The 21,641-nt window shown below is 33.7% G+C and overlaps 1 protein-coding gene across 1 annotated transcript in view; it reads left to right on the top strand.

Moving 5' to 3' along the window:
* The window catches only part of AP3B1 (adaptor related protein complex 3 subunit beta 1), a 277,730-nt gene that overhangs the window by 109,355 nt on the left and 146,734 nt on the right, over positions 1-21,641 (top strand). The window contains exons 8-13 of the mRNA XM_007129837.4: positions 7,158-7,313; positions 11,075-11,172; positions 12,697-12,751; positions 12,839-12,910; positions 14,904-14,966; positions 17,519-17,651. Coding sequence (XP_007129899.2) covers positions 7,158-7,313; positions 11,075-11,172; positions 12,697-12,751; positions 12,839-12,910; positions 14,904-14,966; positions 17,519-17,651 — 577 coding nt within the window. The remainder of the gene's footprint in view (positions 1-7,157; positions 7,314-11,074; positions 11,173-12,696; positions 12,752-12,838; positions 12,911-14,903; positions 14,967-17,518; positions 17,652-21,641) is intronic.

Raw genomic sequence — 21,641 nt, 5'->3', positions numbered from 1 at the left:
AACATCAGTCCTTAAATTTTTTTCCTTTTAGTTCAAACTAAAGGAATTATGCTGTTGGTGTATATATACAGTTAGTAATTAGCAGCCAGATCTAAAAAGCCATGCCATGATGTTCTCATAGCAATAGAACCAAATTGAAATTTCATAAAAAGTGTAAGAGAAAGTTTCTTTTGAGAGGAATATACTTTGAAATAATAATTGATATCAATAACTATTTTAGGTATTAAGCAACATGTTCTTCGTGTTTGTTATCCAATAATCCTGTTGTTAAAACTTTGTACTGTTTCAAAGAATCCCTTTCATTTTAGTAAATTATACTAATTTATTTAACGTTAAATGTTAAGAAAGAATTAATTTACAGATCTTTAATAAAACATCATGAAGCATTAATCTGTAGAGGTTTTACTTAATAGCTTTGTAAAATCTTTGGATGTGGGAAAGATATTAATGAAAAAATAAATACTCCTTTATAATCTTTTTACTATAATTACTACCATAATCCTAAATACTTATACAGTAAAATAAACAATACAAATATTTATTAAAATAATGTAATTGCACTTTAATAAAGTGTTAATTAGTAGAGAAGGAGAACTGGAAAGTGCTGTGTTAATACAGCCGTTTCGTCTATCAGTTTTAGGTATATTTTGAACATTTGTTTGAGTAACATTCAGTAAAGATTGTAGGTGAGTGCTTATGCTTAAAGAATGAGATTATTTGTGTATCATTTTATTGGTTTATTAATGCACTTAATAGAATCAGTTTAGTCTGAAACTCCATAAAGGAGAAAGACCCTCAAGTCTGGCCTTGATAGAAAAGTATGTCTCAGTTATAGTCCTTTCTTTTGTTTTTAAGCACTAAGAGACAAGTAATTTGTTTTGAATTGTGTATTCAGAGAAGATGATAAATATTATAATTTATAGTTTTCTTTAAAATATGGGTATTACTTTTAAAGTACCTTTTGTTTTCAAAGCATAAATTTGGTGAGTTTTTTGATTAACATTCAGTAAAGATTGTAGGTGAGTGCTTGTGCTTAAAGAATGAGATTATTTGTGTATCATTTTATTGGTTTATTAATGCACTTAATAGAATCAGTTTAGTCTGAAACTCCATAAAGGAGAAAGACCCTCAAGTCTGGCCTTGATAGAAAAGTATGTCTCAGTTATAGTCCTTTCTTTTGTTTTTAAGCACTAAGAGACAAGTAATTTGTTTTGAATTGTGTATTCAGAGAAGATGATAAATATTATAATTTATAGTTTTCTTTAAAATATGGGTATTACTTTTAAAGTACCTTTTGTTTTCAAAGCATAAATTTGGTGAGTTTCTTTTGTTTGGAGAATTTCTTAAGATTTTTTATTGTGGATTTAAAAAACACTCAGATAATATGCTTACTTCTAAGAAAACTAAAGGTCATTTTTTTCTTAAAAGGTCATATTTTATGATGAAAAGTGTTTTCAGTGATATTTAAGCAAAGATTGTGTCCTAACTGTAAGCACTTAACAAGGAAAATGTAATTCATTAAGTGATATTAACCTGTAACAATTTAAATAATTTATTTTATTGTTATCTAACAATAAACATATGCAAATTGCTTTCAAGTGATTTACTGATTTTTTTTCTCCTTAATTTTATTTAATTAAATGTTCTCTTTTAAGATAACTGTAGATTCACATGCAGTTGTAAGAAATAATATAGAGAGATCTTGTGTAACCTTTATTCATTTTCCTCCAGTGGTGACATCTTGCAAAACTATAGTAAGGTATTACAACCTTGATATTGACATTGATACAATCATGATTCAGAACATTTCTATCACAAGTATCCTTCATGTTACCATTTTATAGTTAAACCCATTTTCTTCCCTGTGCTTAACCCTGCTCCCCCTTAACCCCTGGCAACCACTAATTTCTTCTCCATCTCTATAATTTTGTCATTTCAAGAATGCTGTATAAAAGGAATCATACAGTATGTAACCTTTTAGGATTAATGTTGCTCACTCAAGTTCAGTGTACTTCTCTGGAGATTAATCAGCATTGTGTGTATCAGTCGTTTGTTTCTTTTTATTTCTGAATGGTATTCCATGGCATAGATATTTAACCATTTGCTTAACCAATTGTTTAACCATTCATCCATTGAAGGACATCTGTGTTGTTTCCATTTTGGCTAATAGGAATAATGCTGCTATGAATATTTTGTGTAGAGATCTTTGTGAGAATTTCCATTTCCCCATGATAAATGCCCAAGAGTGCAATTTTTGGGTTGTATGGTGAATACAGGTTTAGTTCTGTAAGAGACTGACAAGCTGCCGGAATGACTGTAACCTTTTACATTCACCACTAGCATATGAGTGATCCTTTTCCTGGACTTCCTTACTATCATTTGGTGGTGTCACTATATTTAAGTTTAATTTTAGATGAGAGCCATTCTGATATGTATGCCATAACAAAACCACCTTGCTGTGGTTTTAATTTGCATTTCCCTATTAGCTAATGAAGTTGATTATCTTTTCATGTGCCTTGTTTGCCATTTGTATATCTCCTTTAGTAATTGTTTATTGATGTCTGTATTAGTTTGCTAGAGCTGCCAAAACAAAATACCACAGACTGGTTAAATAAACAGAAATTTATTTCTCATAGTTTCTCACAATTCCTCCAGGAGGCTAGAAGTCCAAGGTCAAGGTGTTAGCAGGTTTGGTTTCTCCCAAGACTCCTCTCCTTGGCTTGTAGATGGCTGCCTTCTTGCTGTGTTCTCATATGCCTTTCTCTCTTCTTATAAGGATGCCAGTTGTATTGGATTAGGGTACCACTGATATAATCTAATTTAACCTTGAAGGTCCCAACTTTAGCATATGGTCGCATTGAGGCTTCAACATGTGAATTTTAGGGGATACACGGTTCAGTCCGTAAGAATATCTTTTGCCCTTTTTTAAACTGAATTGTTTTTTTTAATGTTTAGTTTTGGGAGTGGTCTTTATATTCTAGATACTAGCCCCTTGTTTCATATGTAGTTGCATATATTTTCTGCCAATGTGTAATTTGTTTTTTTCTTCCTCTTAAGAGGTTTTTTTTTTAATGGAACAGAAGTTTTTAATTTTGATGAAATCCAATTTATCAGTGTTCTCTTTTATGGGCTGTGCTTCTTTTTGTCAACCCTAAGAACTCTGTACCTAGCTATATAAATGTTTTTTTAAAAAATGTTATGCCATGTTGAAGGAAAAATGATTAGAGATCACAAATTATAAATTTTTTTTGCTGGGGGAAATTGTTAATTATAAAAAGAAGGTTCACTTTGAAGAATAGGGGCAGATCAGTCATGAACAAAGTAAACACTTGGGAGATAATCCTTCATGCATTTTTCTCATTTTTTCTGCTCTTCTGTGTAATGGCATTGATAGGTTTTGTTCTGGACTATCTTTTAAGGATGTTTGTTTAGCAGGCAGCCTTGGAAAAGAGAGATACTCCCAGACAAGATTATCTTGACTGGTAGTATCATCATATGCTTTGTTATCCAAGCTGGGGATGGGGCACCCTTTTTTTTTTTTTTGCGGTAAGCGGGCCTCTCACTGTTGTGGCCTCTCCCGTTGCGGAGCACAGGCTCCGGACGCGCAGGCTCAGCGGCCATGGCTCACGGGCCCAGCCACTCCGCGGCACTTGGGATCTTCCCAGACCGGGGCACGAACCCGTGTCCCCTGCATCGGCAGGCAGACTCTCAACGACTGCGCCATCAGGGAAGCCTGGGGCATCCTTCTTAAGTGCCCTGATGTTGTTCTTCACGTTCAGTCACTGCATCCTGTTGATTTCAGCTTCTATGTAGCTCTTAAATCTATCCTGCATTTTCATCCTGTCACTGACATTCCCTGATCCATTACCTCATCCTCTCAAGTGTCCTTTGTGTAATGCTGCTTTCCAGATCTTTTTCTAAATCTTTAGTTTTCAGAAGTTTGACTTATATGTCTTGTTTTGTATTTCTTTGGGTTTATCCTGTTTAGGATTTACTCAGTTTATACCATCTGTAATTTTAGGTCTTTTGCCAAATTTAGGAATTTTTCAGCCGTTATTTCTTGGAGTACTCTTTTTTTTGTTTTTTTTTTTGTTTTGTTTTTGTTTTTGTGGTACGCGGGCCTCTCACTGTTGTGGCCTCTCCCGTTGCAGAGCACAGGCTCTGGACACACAGACTCAGCGGCCACGGCTCACGGGCCCAGCTGCTCCATGGCATGTGGGATCTTCCCGGACCGGAGTATGAACCCGTATCCCCTGCATCAGCAGGCGGACTCTCAACCACTGTGCCACCAGGGAAGCCCTCTTGGAGTACTCTTTAAGCCCCACCCATCTTCTGAATCTTTCCAGGGTTCAGATGATAGGATATTTTAGCTGTTTTGTTATAGTTCCAAAGGTCCCTGAAGTTCTTTTTTTTTCCCCCCTTATCTTTGTCCTCTGTGTATTTTTTTTTTTTAATTTTTATTGGGCTATAGGGGATGGGTTGGGAAATATCTCTGCAAGTTATGCCCCTTGGGATAGCTTTTGGAGCTTTTTCTTTTTCTTGGAGCTGCTGCTCCTGCTGGCAGCAGCCTCTTCAGGTCCACTGCTGAGTGGCTCCTCCTTGGAAGAGAATTTCCTCTATTTCTTGGGGACCCTCTTGTTTCCTGACTCTTCAGGGTCACTAACTGGTTCCCTCTCTGGGGAAAGATTTCTTACTCTTGGTAAGACTTCCACTGCCAGCTGTCTCTTTAAGATCACTACTAACCAGCTCCTCCATGGAAAAAGATTTCTTTTTTGGGGGGTTTGGAGAGGAGACAGATGGGTCTTCCATTCCATTCTCCATTTTTCTCTTTTGTTCAGATTGGATAATTTCTGTTCTGTGTTGTAATTCACTGATGGTTTCCTGGTCCTCTCAGTACTGCTTTTGATCCCATTTATTGTTTAATTTTGGTTCCTGTATTTTTCAGTTGTAACCTTTCTTGTTGGTCTTTATATCTTCTATTTCTTTGTTTAGATTTTATAATTCTTTTCTAAGACCTGTTTTTCATTTGTTTCAAGGATGTTCCTAGTTGCTCATTGAAACATTTTTATGATGGTTGCTTTAAAATCTTTATCAGATAACTCTAATATCCCTATCATCTTAGTGTTGTTACCTACTGTTTATCTTTTTTCATCCAGTTTGGGATCTACCTGGCTCTTGGAATGGTGAGTGATTTTTTTTTTTTTCCCAAACCTGCATGTTTTGGATATTATGAGATTATGGATCTTATTCAAGCCTTCAGTTTTAGCTCGGTTTGTTTGACACCATTCCAGCAGAGAAGGGTGGGATGCATGCCACCTCATTACTGCCAGTTCATGGTTGAAGTCCTGGTTCTCCACTCAGCCTCCATTGATATCTCAGGGAGATTGTGCTCATTATTACTGTGGGTGAATGTGGGATCTGGCTCCCCACTATTATTCCCCGATAGCTTTCTGGCTGGGAGGTATAGAAGTGCCTCATTACTGTTCCACATGTGTCTTCCACTGACACCACAGAGTGGTGTGTCCTTGTTACCACTGGCTGGTGATGTTTCAAGTCCTGAGGGAAGTGTCCACTAAGCATCCTCTTGTACTAGCCCAGTGGGGAGGGATAAAGTTACTTCGACTGATAGGTAGGCTTGGATGTCCAAGCTCCCTACTTGGTCTCCCCACCATGGAGGTGCCTCATTACCTGGTGGGGATTAAAGTCTCAGTTCCATCTTGGCCTTTTCTGATACCACCCCAGTGGGAAAGTCGGGGCTCTTATTACATCTTGGGGGGAGGGGTGGAAATCTAGGCTCTCCATGTCAGCTTTTGCTGGTGGGGGTAGCGGTAAGGTCATGGTTTTTTTCTCTAGTGTTGGCTGCACTAGAGCAGTTATTTTCTTAAAAAGTTTTCTGTCTTGCTAGACTTTCCGTTTCCCTGGCTACAGAGAACAGGCTTTTGGAGGGTTTGTTTCATCTATACTTGTTGGTTTTCTGTGTTACCCACTTCTCTTCCACCCAGTCTTTGATATATGAGGTAAAAATGAAAATCGAAGGAACTCAGTGTTGTGTCATTCTTTGGATCCTGAGATCCCTATCCAGTCTTTCTTCTCCGTCTTTTCTTTTTTATATTTGTTTTATATATAATGTCTTGGGTTTCTAGTTGTACTTAGCAAGAGGAATAGGAAAAAGTATATCTATTCCATCTTCCCAGAAGTGGAAAGTATGTTTCAAGTACTTGGTAACAGAAATTACCTCTAAATGGTAGTTGCATTGGATCCACTTAAATATTATTGTCGGGGCTTCCCTGGTGGTGCAGTGGTTGAGGGTCCGCCTGCCGATGCAGGGGACACGGGTTCGTGCCCTGGTCCGGGAAGATCCCACATGCCGCGGAGCGGCTAGGCCTGTGAGCCATGGCCACTGAGCCTGCGCGTCCGGAGCCTGTGCTCCGCAATGGGAGAGGCCACAACAGTGAGAGACGCCCGCGTACCGCAAAAAAAAAAAAAAAAAAAAAATTATTGTCTTTGTGTGCTTTTTTCGTTTGTTTGTTTATTTTTAGGACTAAATACCTATAGGCTGATTTTATTGACAGAGATAATAAAGAATTCAAATGAAAAGTACAAAGCAAAAACATAGAATCAACTCTCAGGGATACACATAAATCTCAAACTGAGTCTTGACAACACAGGGATCTACTTAATTACCAATTTTTAACCTGTCAAACTTTATTAATGATTTCTTTTATGTGTGTTGCAGTTCAAACAATTTTCTTCTTTCTTCTGACCCTTTGATTCAGTTACAGAGTGACTGATAATTTATGGAAACAGTTTTCAGGATTTGGGTAGTCTCATATCCTGGGCTTTGTTAGAATTTAATGGTTAGATTTTCCCTTTGGGCAGCTGTGGGTATTTCTATGGTAATTTAATATTTTCAGAGGTTTACTGTATAATATAAAAGTATTATCTATTGCATTAAAAGTTACTGTGTCATAAAATATGAGAAAAAGCAATGCCTTTCTTCCATATAGGTAACATAATAATTTCAAATTGCCTCAACAGTCGTACTCTATAGTAAAATATTATCATTATTGTAAATGTTTTTAAAAAAGTTTTCTTTGTGTAATATTTGGGCTGTCCCAGGTCTGAACTAATCTTGGGATTGGATTTCTTTCCTGTAGGGTGATGGTCTAGAGGACAATGAAAAGGATTTCTATGATTCTGATGAGGAACAGAAGGAAAAGACTGACAAAAGGAAGAAGCCATATACTATGGATCCAGACCATAGACTTTTAATTCGGAATACAAAGCCTTTGCTTCAGAGCAGGAATGCAGCGGTATGTAAAAACCATTATAAGAGGGCTTCCCTGGTGGTGCAGTGGTTGAGAGTCCGCCTGCTGATGCAGGGGACACGGGTTCGTGCCCCGGTCCGGGAAGATCCCACATGCCGCAGAGCGGCTGGACCTGTGAGCCATGGCCACTGAGCCTGCGTGTCCGGAGCCTGTGCCCCGCAACGGGAGAGGCCACAACAGTGAGAGGCGCCCGTACCGCAAAAAAAAAAAAAAAATCATTATAAGAAATAATTCACAGATTTTTTAAAACAGTGGCTAAAAGTATGTAAGTTCAGTAAATAAGTCTTTATTTTTGAGTGTGCTAATGGAGCATTTGTTGGTTTATTTGTTTATATACTAAAAAGCAGGTTTTAATAGGATTACTTGGTTTGGTAGCTGTATGCCTACTGGACTTCATTTCCTTTTTGTGGTTTTGTTAATTGGATTCCTAAGATATAATTTCTAGATGTTTACCAGTTGATTGGAGGACTGTGTATTTTTCTCTACTACTGGATTGTTGTTGTGAGTACTTAATCTGGTATCAGTCCATAATATTTGTATTTACCTGATAAGAGTTTTGAAGAGACTAACATATAGTAAAAGCACCTAGCATAATGCCTCATATAATAATTTTAGCTGGTAGGAATAATTAAAAATCATCCTTACTTGGGTCCTAAGTTTGTTGTTGTTGTTGACATCTTTTTATTTTAAATAACCCTTTATATTTTAGAAGAATACATGTGCACAATAGAAAATTAGAAAATACAGACTAGCAAAATTAAATAAAATTAAACCATTACATTCCCATCACTCAGAAATCACTGTTATAATATCTTAATGCAGTTTTTTCCAGGTTTTTTTCTGCATAAATGTACCTATTTCACATGTGTGTATGTCTATACATATATATTTTTTAAAACCAAGATAAAAATCATAGTACACATAGTATTTTTTAACCTGTTTTTTTTTTTCTAGTCAGTTCTCTATTTCAGTAAAATTTCATCCCATTTAATACCAATTTGTCTTAAATTCTTTTATAACTCGTTCATCTAAACCAGTTGTGCTGCATTGGGTCTGGTTGTTACATCTTTTAAACCTCTCAAGTCTTGCAGAATGTTCCTCTGGATTTGTCTGGTTGCTTCCTTTTCTATATCCTGTGTTTCCTGTTAACTGGAAGTTCTCTGTAAGGCTTGATGAATTCAAGTTCAACATTTTCTTAAACTTCTTTCAATTAAAAAAAAATTCTTAGTGAATCGTTCTGTTCAAGTAGTAAGTAGTAAAAACTTTGAAAATGAGAGTTTCCTTTGTTTTCTGATGCTTGAGAATTTGGTCCCTAGAGCTTTGTATCTTAGGAAGTTTTTATCTAATACCTAGTATTTAGTTTCTAAATCATGATTAAGTAATATGCACAATAATAACACATGTTATTTTATTAATGTTGTAAAATATGCTTATATTTTAGTATACTCTCGCTTGACCTGATGGTACTTAAGTACTGTAACTTGCCACCTAAAACTACTTTATAATTGACTCACTATTAATTTAACTTTGTCTTGGAAATTAGTTTTATAGTTCAAATACTCACTGATCAAAAATGTTCTTGAATAGTGAAACAAATAGAGGTAGTTTGTACTTTTTGTACAGTATGTTTTGGTTCCCCGCTTGTTTGACTGTATACCAAATAAAGGTAGTTTATTTTTTGTTCCAATACCTTTTAGTATCCTGCTTATTTGATGATGCTAAATATATATAAAGGTTGACTTTTGAAGAATTGTGAATAGAGGTTCTTTTGTTTAGCCTTATTCTCAACTTGCAAGAGAGACTTTGAGAATTTGTTCAGGAAACTTAGTCTGTCAGTGCTGTATAGATTGAATTGGCAATAAGAGATACTGGAAGCACTGTTGGGAGGCTATTTGGACAGTGTAGGTAAGGTGATAGAGGAGGAATGGTTAGAAATAAAAAAGTTCTTATAGGATGTACTTTCTTATGAACATACATAATGTAACTGCTGAAGGCCTATGAGGTATATTTTTAGTTGTTTTGGAGTTATGGGAGCTTCCCTCATGGCTTTTACAAATTAGACTATAAATGTCAAATTTTGGGTATTGAAGAGATTTAAAAACTGTTAGATTTGTAAATATTGGGGAAAAGAAGATCCTTTAGCCCTTTCGGGTTTGGGAGTGCCCTAATTAATGTATCAGAACAGATGACATACTAAGTGGAATCTAGAATCTTAAAAACATTGACACATATAGAAAGTACAGTTTATTAAGCTTCAGCTTTCTCTTCTATCATACGCTAATACTTATTAGCCATCTGTATGCTTTAATGTTTTTAAAAAATGACTGTCACCTATTTGTAGATTAAGTCAATCATTAATTGAGTTTTTCTTAATAAGATTTTAAATTCAGAAGAGTTTGTTGTATAATTAAAGTGTATTTGTAGATCACAAGTGAAGAAATAAGATACCCTTAAACTCTTCAAATCCCCAAGTAATGTCTGAAAGCTATAAATCAGTCATCTAAAAAAATGTACACAAAAATGCCATACAGCAGTAACTTGAGGATCCTGTAACTCTATTTTTTTAAAATGTTTCTTAGTTTTAGAAAAAACTCTTTTTGTTTCGAGCGCCCTCAGGTACTGTATACTCTTTAGGCATATGTAAAACTCCTGCCATATATTTATTAGAACTTTATAGTTCAAGCAGAAGTAAAGTAGTATTAATATATCTTCCTAACCAAAGGTAAGATGATTAATTTCTGTAGCTCTCTATCTGCAGTTGCCACACGCTGAACTGGATACTTGCAGCAAGTGGGAAGTCTGGACTTTTGATCTCTGGATCTAAGTGTAGAGGCATGTAGGGGAAACATAGTACTCTTATATTTTATGACAGAAATTCTGATTACCCCTATAATAGCTTTGAACCAAAGACTATTTTTAAGGTTCTGCATTTTGAAAAGCAAGATCATTTCAAATGCTGCTGTTTTAGAGGAATTGTTTTAATAGAGTCCCCTTAATTAAAACTTAAATATACTGACCTTTTTTGGTTTTTAACATTTTAACCTACTTACTGCTGTTATCTTTAAGTGTCTTGTTTCACTCCCTGTCTCAGAGCAGCAGCAACACTAGGAAGAGTATGGGATTTGGAGTGTGGGTTGAGCCTTGCCGTGTATTAGCTGTCAGACTTTGGGTTTAGCATTCATTTTCTTTTCTGAGGATTTATTGGCTTCCTAGGGTTGCCGTAACAAATTACCAAAAACTGAGTGGATTAAAACAATAGAAATGTATTCTCTCACATTTCAGGAGGCCAGAAGTCTAAAAATCAAGTTGTCGACAGGATTGGTTCCTCCTGGAGGCTCTTGGGAGAAATTAGCTTCTGGTGGTTGTCAGCAATCTTTGACATTACTTGACTTACATGCCTCAGTGCAGTCTCTGCCTCCATCTTCATACTGCCTCTTCTCTGTGTGTCCTTTTCTGTCTCTGATAAGGACACTCACATTGGATTTAGGGCCCCCCAATCAAGTATGATCTCACCTTGGTCATTGCCGTAATAACATCTGCAAAGACTTTATTTCCAAATAAAGTCACATTCTGAGGGTAGACACTCTTAGGGGAACACTATTCAACCTGCTACATAGGGTAACAACATATTCATCTTATTTCACAGCAATTTTATAGGAGTTAAAGGAAATAATATGTAAGAATATACTTTGAAACTGTAGTATGAAACTGTTATAGTTCTTATTGTTCTCTGCTTTACTTTTTAGGTGGTTATGGCAGTTGCTCAGCTTTATTGGCACATAGCACCAAAATCGGAAGCTGGCATTATTTCTAAATCACTAGTGCGTTTACTTCGTAGCAATAGGTAGGACATGATTTTTTGTGTGTTTTCTTTTGTATTACTTTAAAAGTAATGTTTGAACAAATAAAATGTGTCTCTTAGGCATTTAACATGCAGCTCTGACTGTATTTTATCAATGAGATTTCATACTTAAGGGGATTATTATAAAAGCCTTTAGATTACTGATCTCAAAGTTAATGCTAAATATTGAAGGCTTTTTAACCTCAAGCCCAAAGAAGTTGAAAGTATTTTTTTGGCATATAGTATATGCTATTACCAGTAGCCTAGTATTAGTGTTTGATACTTCTAGTGTGACAGTAATAATGTTTGGGAGTTGTATTAAGTCTGGAATCACTGAAAAACTATATTAAATGTATTATCGGATTGACTTAGTGTAATTATACATGACTTTATATAAAGCAATACATATGCTGAATTATATAGTTTATGACAGAATTACTGCTTCCTGTAAAGTTACAATATTTAATTACTATAGTTTGTTCTATTTAAGAAAAGAGCTATGTTCTTAATAGCTACTTATTTTAAAGAAATGCATACTCTTTTCATTTCCTGGAGATAGGTAGGTAGGTAGTAGGTAGGTAGGTAGATAGATAGATAGATAGCAGAATACTTTTCTCTTTAATTTTACCTCTCTATAATTCTGTAGTTCAGGTCAACAATTCAGAAAACTTTGAGTTCCTGTGGCATATACTTCCAGTGTTTAGAAAGATTTTGCCATTTGTTTTGTTTTCTGTATTTAAGAATACTATTGTTTCAAGCTATTTAGCTTACCCTGGATATTTTGCAGTAATTAGTTATTTTAAATTAAAAAATTTTTTTCCATTGAGTACTTATGCTATTGGAGTTGGGAGGAGAAAGATAAATATTTATTTTCATCCATACTCAAACGTAGTGCCACAACTTTAGCCCTAGTTTGGCTTTTGCCGTTCTTTAGTAAGATACTATTTCGTCTTTATACGTAGTCGTTCTTTCCCTTTTAACAGCTCAATAATTTTTGTTTTCCATAGCTGGTTCAAAGAAGGATCTGGAATGCATCTTTCACATGAAGCATTATACCAGATTCAGTTCCATGTTCATTTCTTAGATAATTGGATATAAAATAACATGGCTTTTTAAAAAATCTATCTTTCACTCTGGGCAGAATTGAGTCACATGGTGAGCCTTCCAATCAAGAGTTTGTATTAACACTGTGGTCATGTTTGTTCCATTAGCCCTAAGAATACTTTCTTTGTACGTGTTCAGAGCAGCTACAGTATTGACTCTACATCTTCGGAATACAGTATTATAAAATTTGTTTTAACTCTTCCTCATGATGAATCAAATCTAATTTAATAGTTTATAGGGAAAATATTTTTAAAAGAAGGCATAAATATCTAAGATTTACTAAAAACTTTTCAATATTATATTTAAGAGTTCCACTCAATATGATATGAGTCTTATTGCTGATTCTTTTTCTTTAATGTACTGTTTACTTAAAGATATTTCATTGGAGAATATACCCAGTGAAAATTCTCCTTTAATTTCTAGGGAGGTGCAGTATATTGTCCTACAGAATATAGCAACTATGTCAATTCAGAGAAAGGTATGTACATTGTGAACACAAAATTCAAGAGAGAAATGAATACACTAGTACCATAAATGTATTTATATATTTATTTTTGTAATCTAGGGTATGTTTGAACCTTATCTGAAGAGTTTTTATGTTAGGTCAACCGATCCAACTATGATCAAGATACTGAAGGTATGAATGCTCTTTTTTTTCAGATACTCTAATGCATGTTTACTTTGACGCTATTGCTGTAACTTTTGGTTTAGCATCTGCAAAATGGAGACCTGTTTTTTTTTTTAATAGATACGTTGAGGGATTTTCTTTATGCTTTTTAAACTACATTATTATATACTAATTACTGTGCTACATTCTAATAATACAAAGTTAAGACATGCTACCTATACCTTGAATAATTCACAGTATGTGAAGTATGTGAAGGAGACAGACATGGAAATAGATAATTTCAGCACTATGTGTTTTAAGTGATAAAGAGGTTTGAATTGGGTGTTGTGGAAAAAGAGAAAGATGGGGCCAATTCTCTGGGATATTTAGAAAAGACTGGTGGAAAAGATGATGTTTGAGTGGATCTAAAAAGAATAACATGATTTCGTCAATTTTTTTGTTGTTGGTAGGTAAGTTGATTGGGAGGTTGTAGCATTGGGTATAGGAGAAAGGCACATTTTATGCTAACACAAGGGATTATGAAAGAGTGTTGTGTTCAGGGAATGATAACTACAGTATAGAATATAGTTATGGGTATAAAGTTATAATGATTAAAACAGTGTGATATTTAGATAGAAAAATAAGTGGAATAGAATACGAAGCCTGGAAACAGATCTATGCATATCAAAATGTACCATATAAGAGAGGAGACATTGTAAACCAGTGAGGACTATTCATTAGTAGACTATTCAGTAAATATTGGAATGATTGGTTCTTCACATGGAAACTGAGTTTAATCACAAAAAAACGAAAAACTAAGACACACCCAAACTGAAGGATAAATTTACAAAGTAATTGGTTCGTAATCATCAAAAGTGTCCACTTCGTGAAGGTCAAAAGAAAGGTTGAGAAACTTTCAGACTGAAGGAGACTAAAGAGACAACTAAATACATTGTATGATATGGATCTGGATTCTTCTTTTATAAATTGTTGAGATAATTAGTGAAATTTAAATGTAAGTTATTATTGCATAGATGTGATGTATCTGTTAATTTCCTGGTTTTCTTGGTTGTATTGTGGTCTGTAGGACAGTGTCCTTGTTTGTAGAAAATATGTACAGATGTGTTTGGAGATGATGTGGTATCATTTTGATGACTCTGGACTCAAATGGTTCAGATAAAAACTGCTTTTTACCTTTTCTGTACATTAGAGATTGTTTTTTAAAATTGTATAAAAAATTAAAATAAAATGAAAAGTCAATTCATAATCTAGGAGAAAATATTTCCAGTACATATATCTGAAAATTGACTACTGTCCAGAATATATAAAGAACTGCTACAATCTGTGCCTTTTAGTTGGAGTGTTAGACCATTTACTTTTAATGTAATTATTGATAGGAGTGTGTTTATGTCTACATCTTGTGTTTTGTTTTTTGTTTGTCCCATCTGTTTCTGTTCCTTTTTTCCTTTTTGAAGCTTTCCTTCAGATTAATTGAATATTTTTTTATGAGTAGAAACTGAAATTTTTTTAGCAAGCCTATTGGAAATGAGCTTTTAATTGCATATTTCTTGTAACTATAAATCTGGAAGAGAGATTTAAACTGTGTAAATATTTGATATGGTAGGATGAAGAAAAACTAAATAAGGGAATTAATTGGTATCTGGAATATAGAGGTATTACATGGAGGGCAAGTCGTTTTCTAACTTTATTATTAAAAGAAAAAGAAATAAAACTACCTTAAGTTGTTTAGGTTAATTAGATATAAATTATAAAGTTGGGACAAACAACTAAGGAAGACGTAGGATTCTCTTTTTTGTAATTACTTTTAGGCACTATATAATTATTCTCTGTTTGTAGGTATAGGGAGACAAAGTTCACCTGAAGGGTATAATGCCTCACATTTGTAATAGTGTAACTTTTTTAAAAAACAGACATTACCTTTCTATTAAATGCATAACCTTTATTAAATTCATCCTTTTTATGTGTGTTTTAAACTGTTTACTTTCTCTTTTTTCTATCATAGCTTGAAATTTTGACAAACTTGGCAAATGAAGCCAACATATCAACTCTTCTTCGAGAATTTCAGGTTTGTGTACAGTGCTAATTATACAATAACTTCTAAAGCATCTGTTCAGTTTAAAGTAAGATATATCTCTTTCTCAATTTAGATATGTGTATTTGTATAAATAAAACAGTGATTTGGGGCAAGATTGACAACTAATAAATTTATAAATTTTCAAGAATAAACATTAACTACAAATCTAAAATTTAAGGGAAATGGAATGGTAGTCCCTCTCATGTTTTCATATCATAGAATTTGAGAGACTGGTTTATAACTCCTTGTTTGAAAATAAGTCACTGTAAGGATTCTATCTTTTTGTGCTGTAATCATCGATATAGGCCATGCTATACTCTACTCATGAAAATGGCTTCACTTCTTCCATGGTTGTCCCTATTTGATTGGCCTCCTACTGTTTTAGACATTGTCCTCTTAGCTTCATGTATAGCTCCAAAAAATTGGTTTAAAATTGGCCTCATCATGATTTTTTAAATTGTTGTTAATGTTTTGTTTTGCTGTATTTTTTAAATCATGTGTGCTGATGGATGAGATGCTTCCCAGCTACACATCCCCCCAAAATACTAAAAAGTTACCTCATGGATCTTATACCCTTTATGATGAAAGGGTTAGCTCTGAAGACTTAGTGGTGGAGCACAGTAATAGAAAACCTCATATCAGTATTACGGGTTTTACATCTCATCAGCAGTTTTCTTAGCAAAAGTATACCACATGCTACACACTAATCACAGAATTTTTGTCACCTCCTAGCTTTTATAGAGTTAACTTATTTTGTTGCCATAGTCATTCTATATGCCTGCATTAAATTTCTTTTTAGCCATATAGACATTGTATTTCTTTTTAACTGTGTGATCTTACACTTTTAACAGGAGTAGTAGAATATTATAACATATTCATGCTTTATAATTTTGTAACTGAATTACTGTACTTTCACGGTATATATTTTTCTAGAAAAAGTCCTTGTAAAATTAAGATATCTGCTCATCTTATATTTACATACCAGAAAATATAGTATCTCAAGTTCTTATCTAATAATCTGTGGTATAGAACATTGCTTAAATTTGACTTTGTTTTAAAGTTTTTGTCTTTGTGTTTGCAGTTTTTGCTTTTCCTCTTATCATGTGTAATCTGTGTAATCTGTTTGGGTGTCCTTTTGCTGTCTATTTTCTGCTTATGTCAGGGTTACTGGGGTTGTAGGGAAGGAGTCTCAGGTAATTTTATGGCATTATTTACCTGTTTCGGGATATTGGTGATCTAGTCATTTCATATAATATCAGGATGTTTAGTAAGGTCCACTGTTTAGTCAGACTTTTTAATATATTCTTTCTTCATGTATCCTTTTTTATCACTGTCTATATTTTACCTTATTTCTGTGTTTATGGGTATGTTCATAGATGTGTACAGTTTATTCATAACTTTTTGAGAAAATAGAGAACTTTTCTAAAGACTCAGTTTTTTGTAACTGAGGAAATTAGGTAATCAACTGGGAAATGGTTTTAAATACAGTTAATCTTTCCTACATGGAACTAAGAGAGTTTAATTTGTTTAATTTATTTCCTCAACATTTAATCATGTTTTGGTACCATTTTCACTAAATTCGTGTGTCTTTCAGATATTCTTGGATTTTCTCCTCCATTTGCCATTTAGGCACCATTTAAATGCATATCCTGTTTTGCATGTTAGCTGAACGTGGTGTTAATTTACATTAGGTACTTGTCGTTTGAGGTTGGGAATCATTTTTTAAAATTTCAATTGAAAATGGGATTTTAAATTCCATTTATATATAATGTATATAAATATGCATATTTATTAAAAATACATTTGTTTCTGTATACAATAAAAGCTTAGTTTTTAAATTAGGAAAGTTATAACCAAAGTGAAATTCTTTAGGTCTGTAATAAATAAGTGATTAATTTCTTTTTAAGTTTATATAAATATATGGTTTACAGTGTATTTTTAAAGCATTCTTTTCAAGAAAATCTTTTTCCAAAGTGTGGTGTTTTATTTCGTTGCAAATCAAGTATTTATAAAGTCTTTATTGAAATGCTACTCACTGTAGCTATTGCAGTTTACTAACATTCAGATACCATTTTGAAAGTATAAAATGTTTATCAGTAGCATATTGATCCTTTACCTCCTCTTCTCCCAATTTTTAGCTTTAGTATCTCTGAAAAAGCAGCCCTTTTTTCATAGATTCACAGATGCTGCTGGTTAAATGAACTGAAACCTCCAAAGAGAGGGTTCTCATCATCTCTTTCAACCTTGCACTTAAACTAATTTCTGTCCTTGAGTGACTGCTCCCCACTATCTCTTCTGGAGTCACAAGCCACTGTAGCCGCAGGTGAATGAACCTGGCTTGAAAATGTGCCTCTTCTGTAGCCACATTCTTTAAGTGAAAAAACAGTACTACATTAATTCAGGAGTTGGACCTCTTGTTATGCCTTTAGATGAGAAGATTATGTATTCTAGAATTCTTATATTCTGACAGAGCTTAATATATTAGGGATTTTTTTGTTCACTTGATAGTGCCAATGTATGAACTAACTGAGATAATTTTTTAGACCTATGTGAAAAGCCAGGATAAACAGTTTGCAGCAGCCACTATTCAAACTATAGGCAGATGTGCCACCAACATCTCAGAAGTCACTGACACATGCCTTACTGGCTTGGTGTGTCTGCTGTCCAACAGGGATGGTAAGTTGACAGCTTCATTTTATTTTCAAATAATTTCTCATTTGAATATTCTTGGTATGATCTACAGATTGTAACTTCTCTTTTAGTATTGCATTTTAGTTTTTCCTGTATGTCAGTAGCGTGGTTACAATGAATAGTAACATTTTATCTTTGAAATACGCACACGTGCGCGCGCGCGCATACACACACACACACAGTTTTTTGTTGTTGTTTTAGTAAATTAGATAATTAACTTACAAACAGAATTTTCTTGCCTGACCAGAACTAAGAAAGTATAATTTGTTTATTTTATTTCTTCACAATTTAATCACCTTCATTGCACCCTTTCCACAAAGGTTCTCTTTTACTGCTTTTTAATGACATATGTCATGTATAATATTGGTTCACCTGCAGAGGGTGCTAAAAGCAGGCAAATGACTTTACAACATGAGAAGTTATAAAGGCTAGATCAAAAAAGTATGTAAATGTGTAACTTCAAAGTTTTTTTCCAGAAAGTCACTTAATAATTTTATATTCAAGATTAATTAGATTTAAAAGTCATCAGTTTGGAACAGCTTCATGTTTTTAAGCCAAACAGTGTCTAAACATTTTGTAAAACTGGATAGGTAATATCCAGTAAAATACATAATCTAGATTTCATACTTTCTGTGGTAAATGTCTGTTATTTCTATGATATGGCTTTAGAATAAATGAGACCTATTGAAGAAAGAAAAATGATTCAGCTTTCACCTTTAAAATAATTTATTTAATTAAAATGAGATTAAAACAAGGGATTTTTTTTTAAAAAAGCATAATTTTCTGTATCAAATTATTGAAATTATTTGTGGAATTCTAAATATAATTATGTCATATCCAGACCCAGGCATATATGACATAGCAACCATAAGGTGAAACATAACAAAATTAATTATTTTTTATATTTTATTTGAAAAGTAACTTTTTACTACGTTACGCCTAATTGTCTTTTTCTCTAGAAAGCAGTAACGTTATTGTAAATACTTCTAACGAAAAAAAATTTGAAACAAAATTTATCCCCAAATAAGAATGATCTTTCCTGTAAGCATAAAATTATAAATTTTAACCTGTAAATTCAAGATATTATGATGGATAGAACATTTTTCTATATGCAGTATTATAACTTCAAATAAGTGGCAAGAAAAATTATCAAGGAAATAGATTTTTTAAAAAAATAGACTGTAGAAGGTAACTACAGAGGATAGGGTGCTAAATGTCATCCATTTTATCTATTTCTACTTTTAACAATAACATCCTTTTTGTCTCTATTTCTATGTCACACTTCAAAATGTGAGTTAAAAAATATGTTTTCATTTTCCTGTGTCTTTAATAATGACTTTCTATTTGATCAAACAAGACACACTTCAATTTGATTGCATACAAAAGCACCACAAATCAGTTAGAATACTGGCTAGTTCTTTCAAATACAAAATGGATCTAAGGTTTGTCAATTTTATATTTTGACCACTTTTTCTCATGTGAAATTTTCAAGCTGGATTTTAAAGCAGTTGTTTCTACTTAGGCTTTCTAACAGATTAATTTCTCAAAAACTATTTTTTATTGACTTTGATTTAAAAGATGAATATTCTGTACCCCTGTAGTACTTGTTCTTTTTTAGCAAGTTTTGCTTTTATCTATTTTAAAAAAATTTTTATTTTATATTGCCGTATAGTTGATTTACAATGTTATGTTTGTTTCAGATGTACAGCAAAGTGATCCAGTTATACATATACATATATTTATTCTTTTTCAGATTCTTTTCCCATTTAGGCTGTTACAGAATATTAAGTAGAGTTCTCTGTGCTATACAGTAGGTCCTTGTTGATTATCTATTTTATTTATAGTTCTGTGTATATGTTAATCCCAAACTCTTAATTTTTTGACTTTGATTTAGAAGATGAATATTCTATACCCTGTAGTACTTTTAAGGGAAGAAAAGATCATTTTATAATTAGTCAGTGGGAAACTAATATAATTTATAATCACTCTTCAAGGTAGATTTACTAACTTAAACTCTGACATTTTAATGTTCAGCTTTTGTTTTTGGTAAATCAAAACTCTGTTTATAACTGTGGATTATTTTTCTGCTTTGAATATTAAGAAACTTAAATTGTATTTTTCAGGTTCTGATTTCACAATCATCATATGCCTGATTCTTTAACTGTTTATCATATGTGCTTCACTTTCATAGTTTGGAAACTGGCTCAGTGACATTAAAGAAAGTAATAATATTTTTAACTTAAAATGGTCAATTGTTACAACAGAGCCCCTTTCTCTTCCTATTGAAAGATCTGCTTTTAGGAATAAATGCTGTGAATGAGGCCTCAGTTTCTTTAAAATCTGTAAGATCTTTTGGCCCTCTAAGGGTCTATGACTCTGATTTTATATTAGTATGAATACCTCATCATCTTTTTAGATAATGTATCTTACAACCCCAGGGACAGCACTGAGACTCCATTGTTTTTACATATATTTAATATATTCTTCTTGACCTGTAGGGTTTTTGTTGTTGTTGACTTCTTCCTTCTTGGCATGGACAGGACTTCTAGGCAGACTTGAAGGTTGCCCTAAAATAGTCCATTATCACTATGTAAGTTTCACTGATAAACAAATTTCTTAAAGACTTTAAGGAGAAATCTGCATTTCAGTTGACTTAGGATAATTTAATTCCTCAGTTAATTTTCTTTAGGTAATATATTAGCAAAATTTGCTTGTCTGAATAACCTTCTTACCATCTACTGTAAACTAAAAGAATTGGGCCAAAAGACTATTTTTTGTTTTGTTTTGTTTTATATAATAGGCATTTGTTGAAAAGTTGAATCAGTTGAGGTATTTAGTATGTGTAGAATAGATGAATAAGATATTCATCAGCCTATAGAAAGTTTCTGCCCATAAGAAGCTCACAGCCTAATGGAGGGAGGCAATAATAAACAAGTATACTACAGTCTTCCTGTATATTGACCACTTACTCAATTGCCAGCTGTCTGCTCTCATGCAGAAGTAGACTACCCATGTTTGAATGTTAATGTTGTCTAGAATAAATTACCCAATCTCCCTGTGCGTCAGATTCCTTATTTGTAAAATGAAGATAGTAGTAGCCTGTACTAACCTTGAGAAACTTAAGTGAAATAATCCAGTCACAGAAAGACAAATACTGAATGTTTCTACTTGTATGATGTATTAAAATAGTCAAACTCATAGAATCCAAGAACAGAAAGGTACTTGCCAGGGGCTAGAAGAAAAGGGAAATGGGCAGCTGCTAATCAGCAGGCATCAATTTTAGTTAAGCGAGGTGAATAAGCTCTGGAGATCTACTGCACAACATTGTACCTGTAGTCAACGGTAAAGTATCATATGGTTAAAAATTTGTTAAGAGGGTAGATCTCATGTTAAGTGTTCTTACCAAAATAAAATTAAAATGTTTAAAAATAGTAGGCTATACTTCTTAGAGTGAGGACCATTAAGTTCTGTTGAGGACAAGGAGAAAGCTTGGAAAGGCCCAGAACATAAGATCACTTTTGACTTGTGGTGGAGTACCACTGCAGTGCTGAGTGAGGTCTTTGAAAACCAGGAGGTAGCATAAAGGAAAAGTAGGGTGGAATTACACAAAGGGATTGAGAAGGCACCTGGGTAGGGTAGACTAACACCCTCCCCCTCCAACCCAATGCCTAAGATGTCCAGGTGCTGATGCCTGGAACCTGTGAATATGTTACCTAATGTGGCAAAGGGAACTTTACAGATGTGATTAAGGTTCTTGAGATGCAAACAATAAATGCTGGAGAGGGTGTGGAGAAAAGGAAACCATCTTGCACTGTTGGTGGGAATGTAAATTGATACAGCCACTATGGAGAACAGTATGGAGGATCCTTACAAAACTAAAAATAGAACTACCATATGACCCATCAATCCCACTACTGGGCATATACCCTGAGAAAACCATAATTCAAAAAGAGTCATGTACCACAATGTTCATTG

This window comes from Physeter macrocephalus, chromosome 8 (genome assembly GCF_002837175.3).
Source record: "Physeter macrocephalus isolate SW-GA chromosome 8, ASM283717v5, whole genome shotgun sequence".
Classification (NCBI taxonomy): domain Eukaryota; kingdom Metazoa; phylum Chordata; class Mammalia; order Artiodactyla; family Physeteridae; genus Physeter; species Physeter macrocephalus.
The sequence above is the reverse complement of the archived record's forward strand: the minus strand, read 5'-3'. Positions and strand labels throughout refer to the sequence as shown.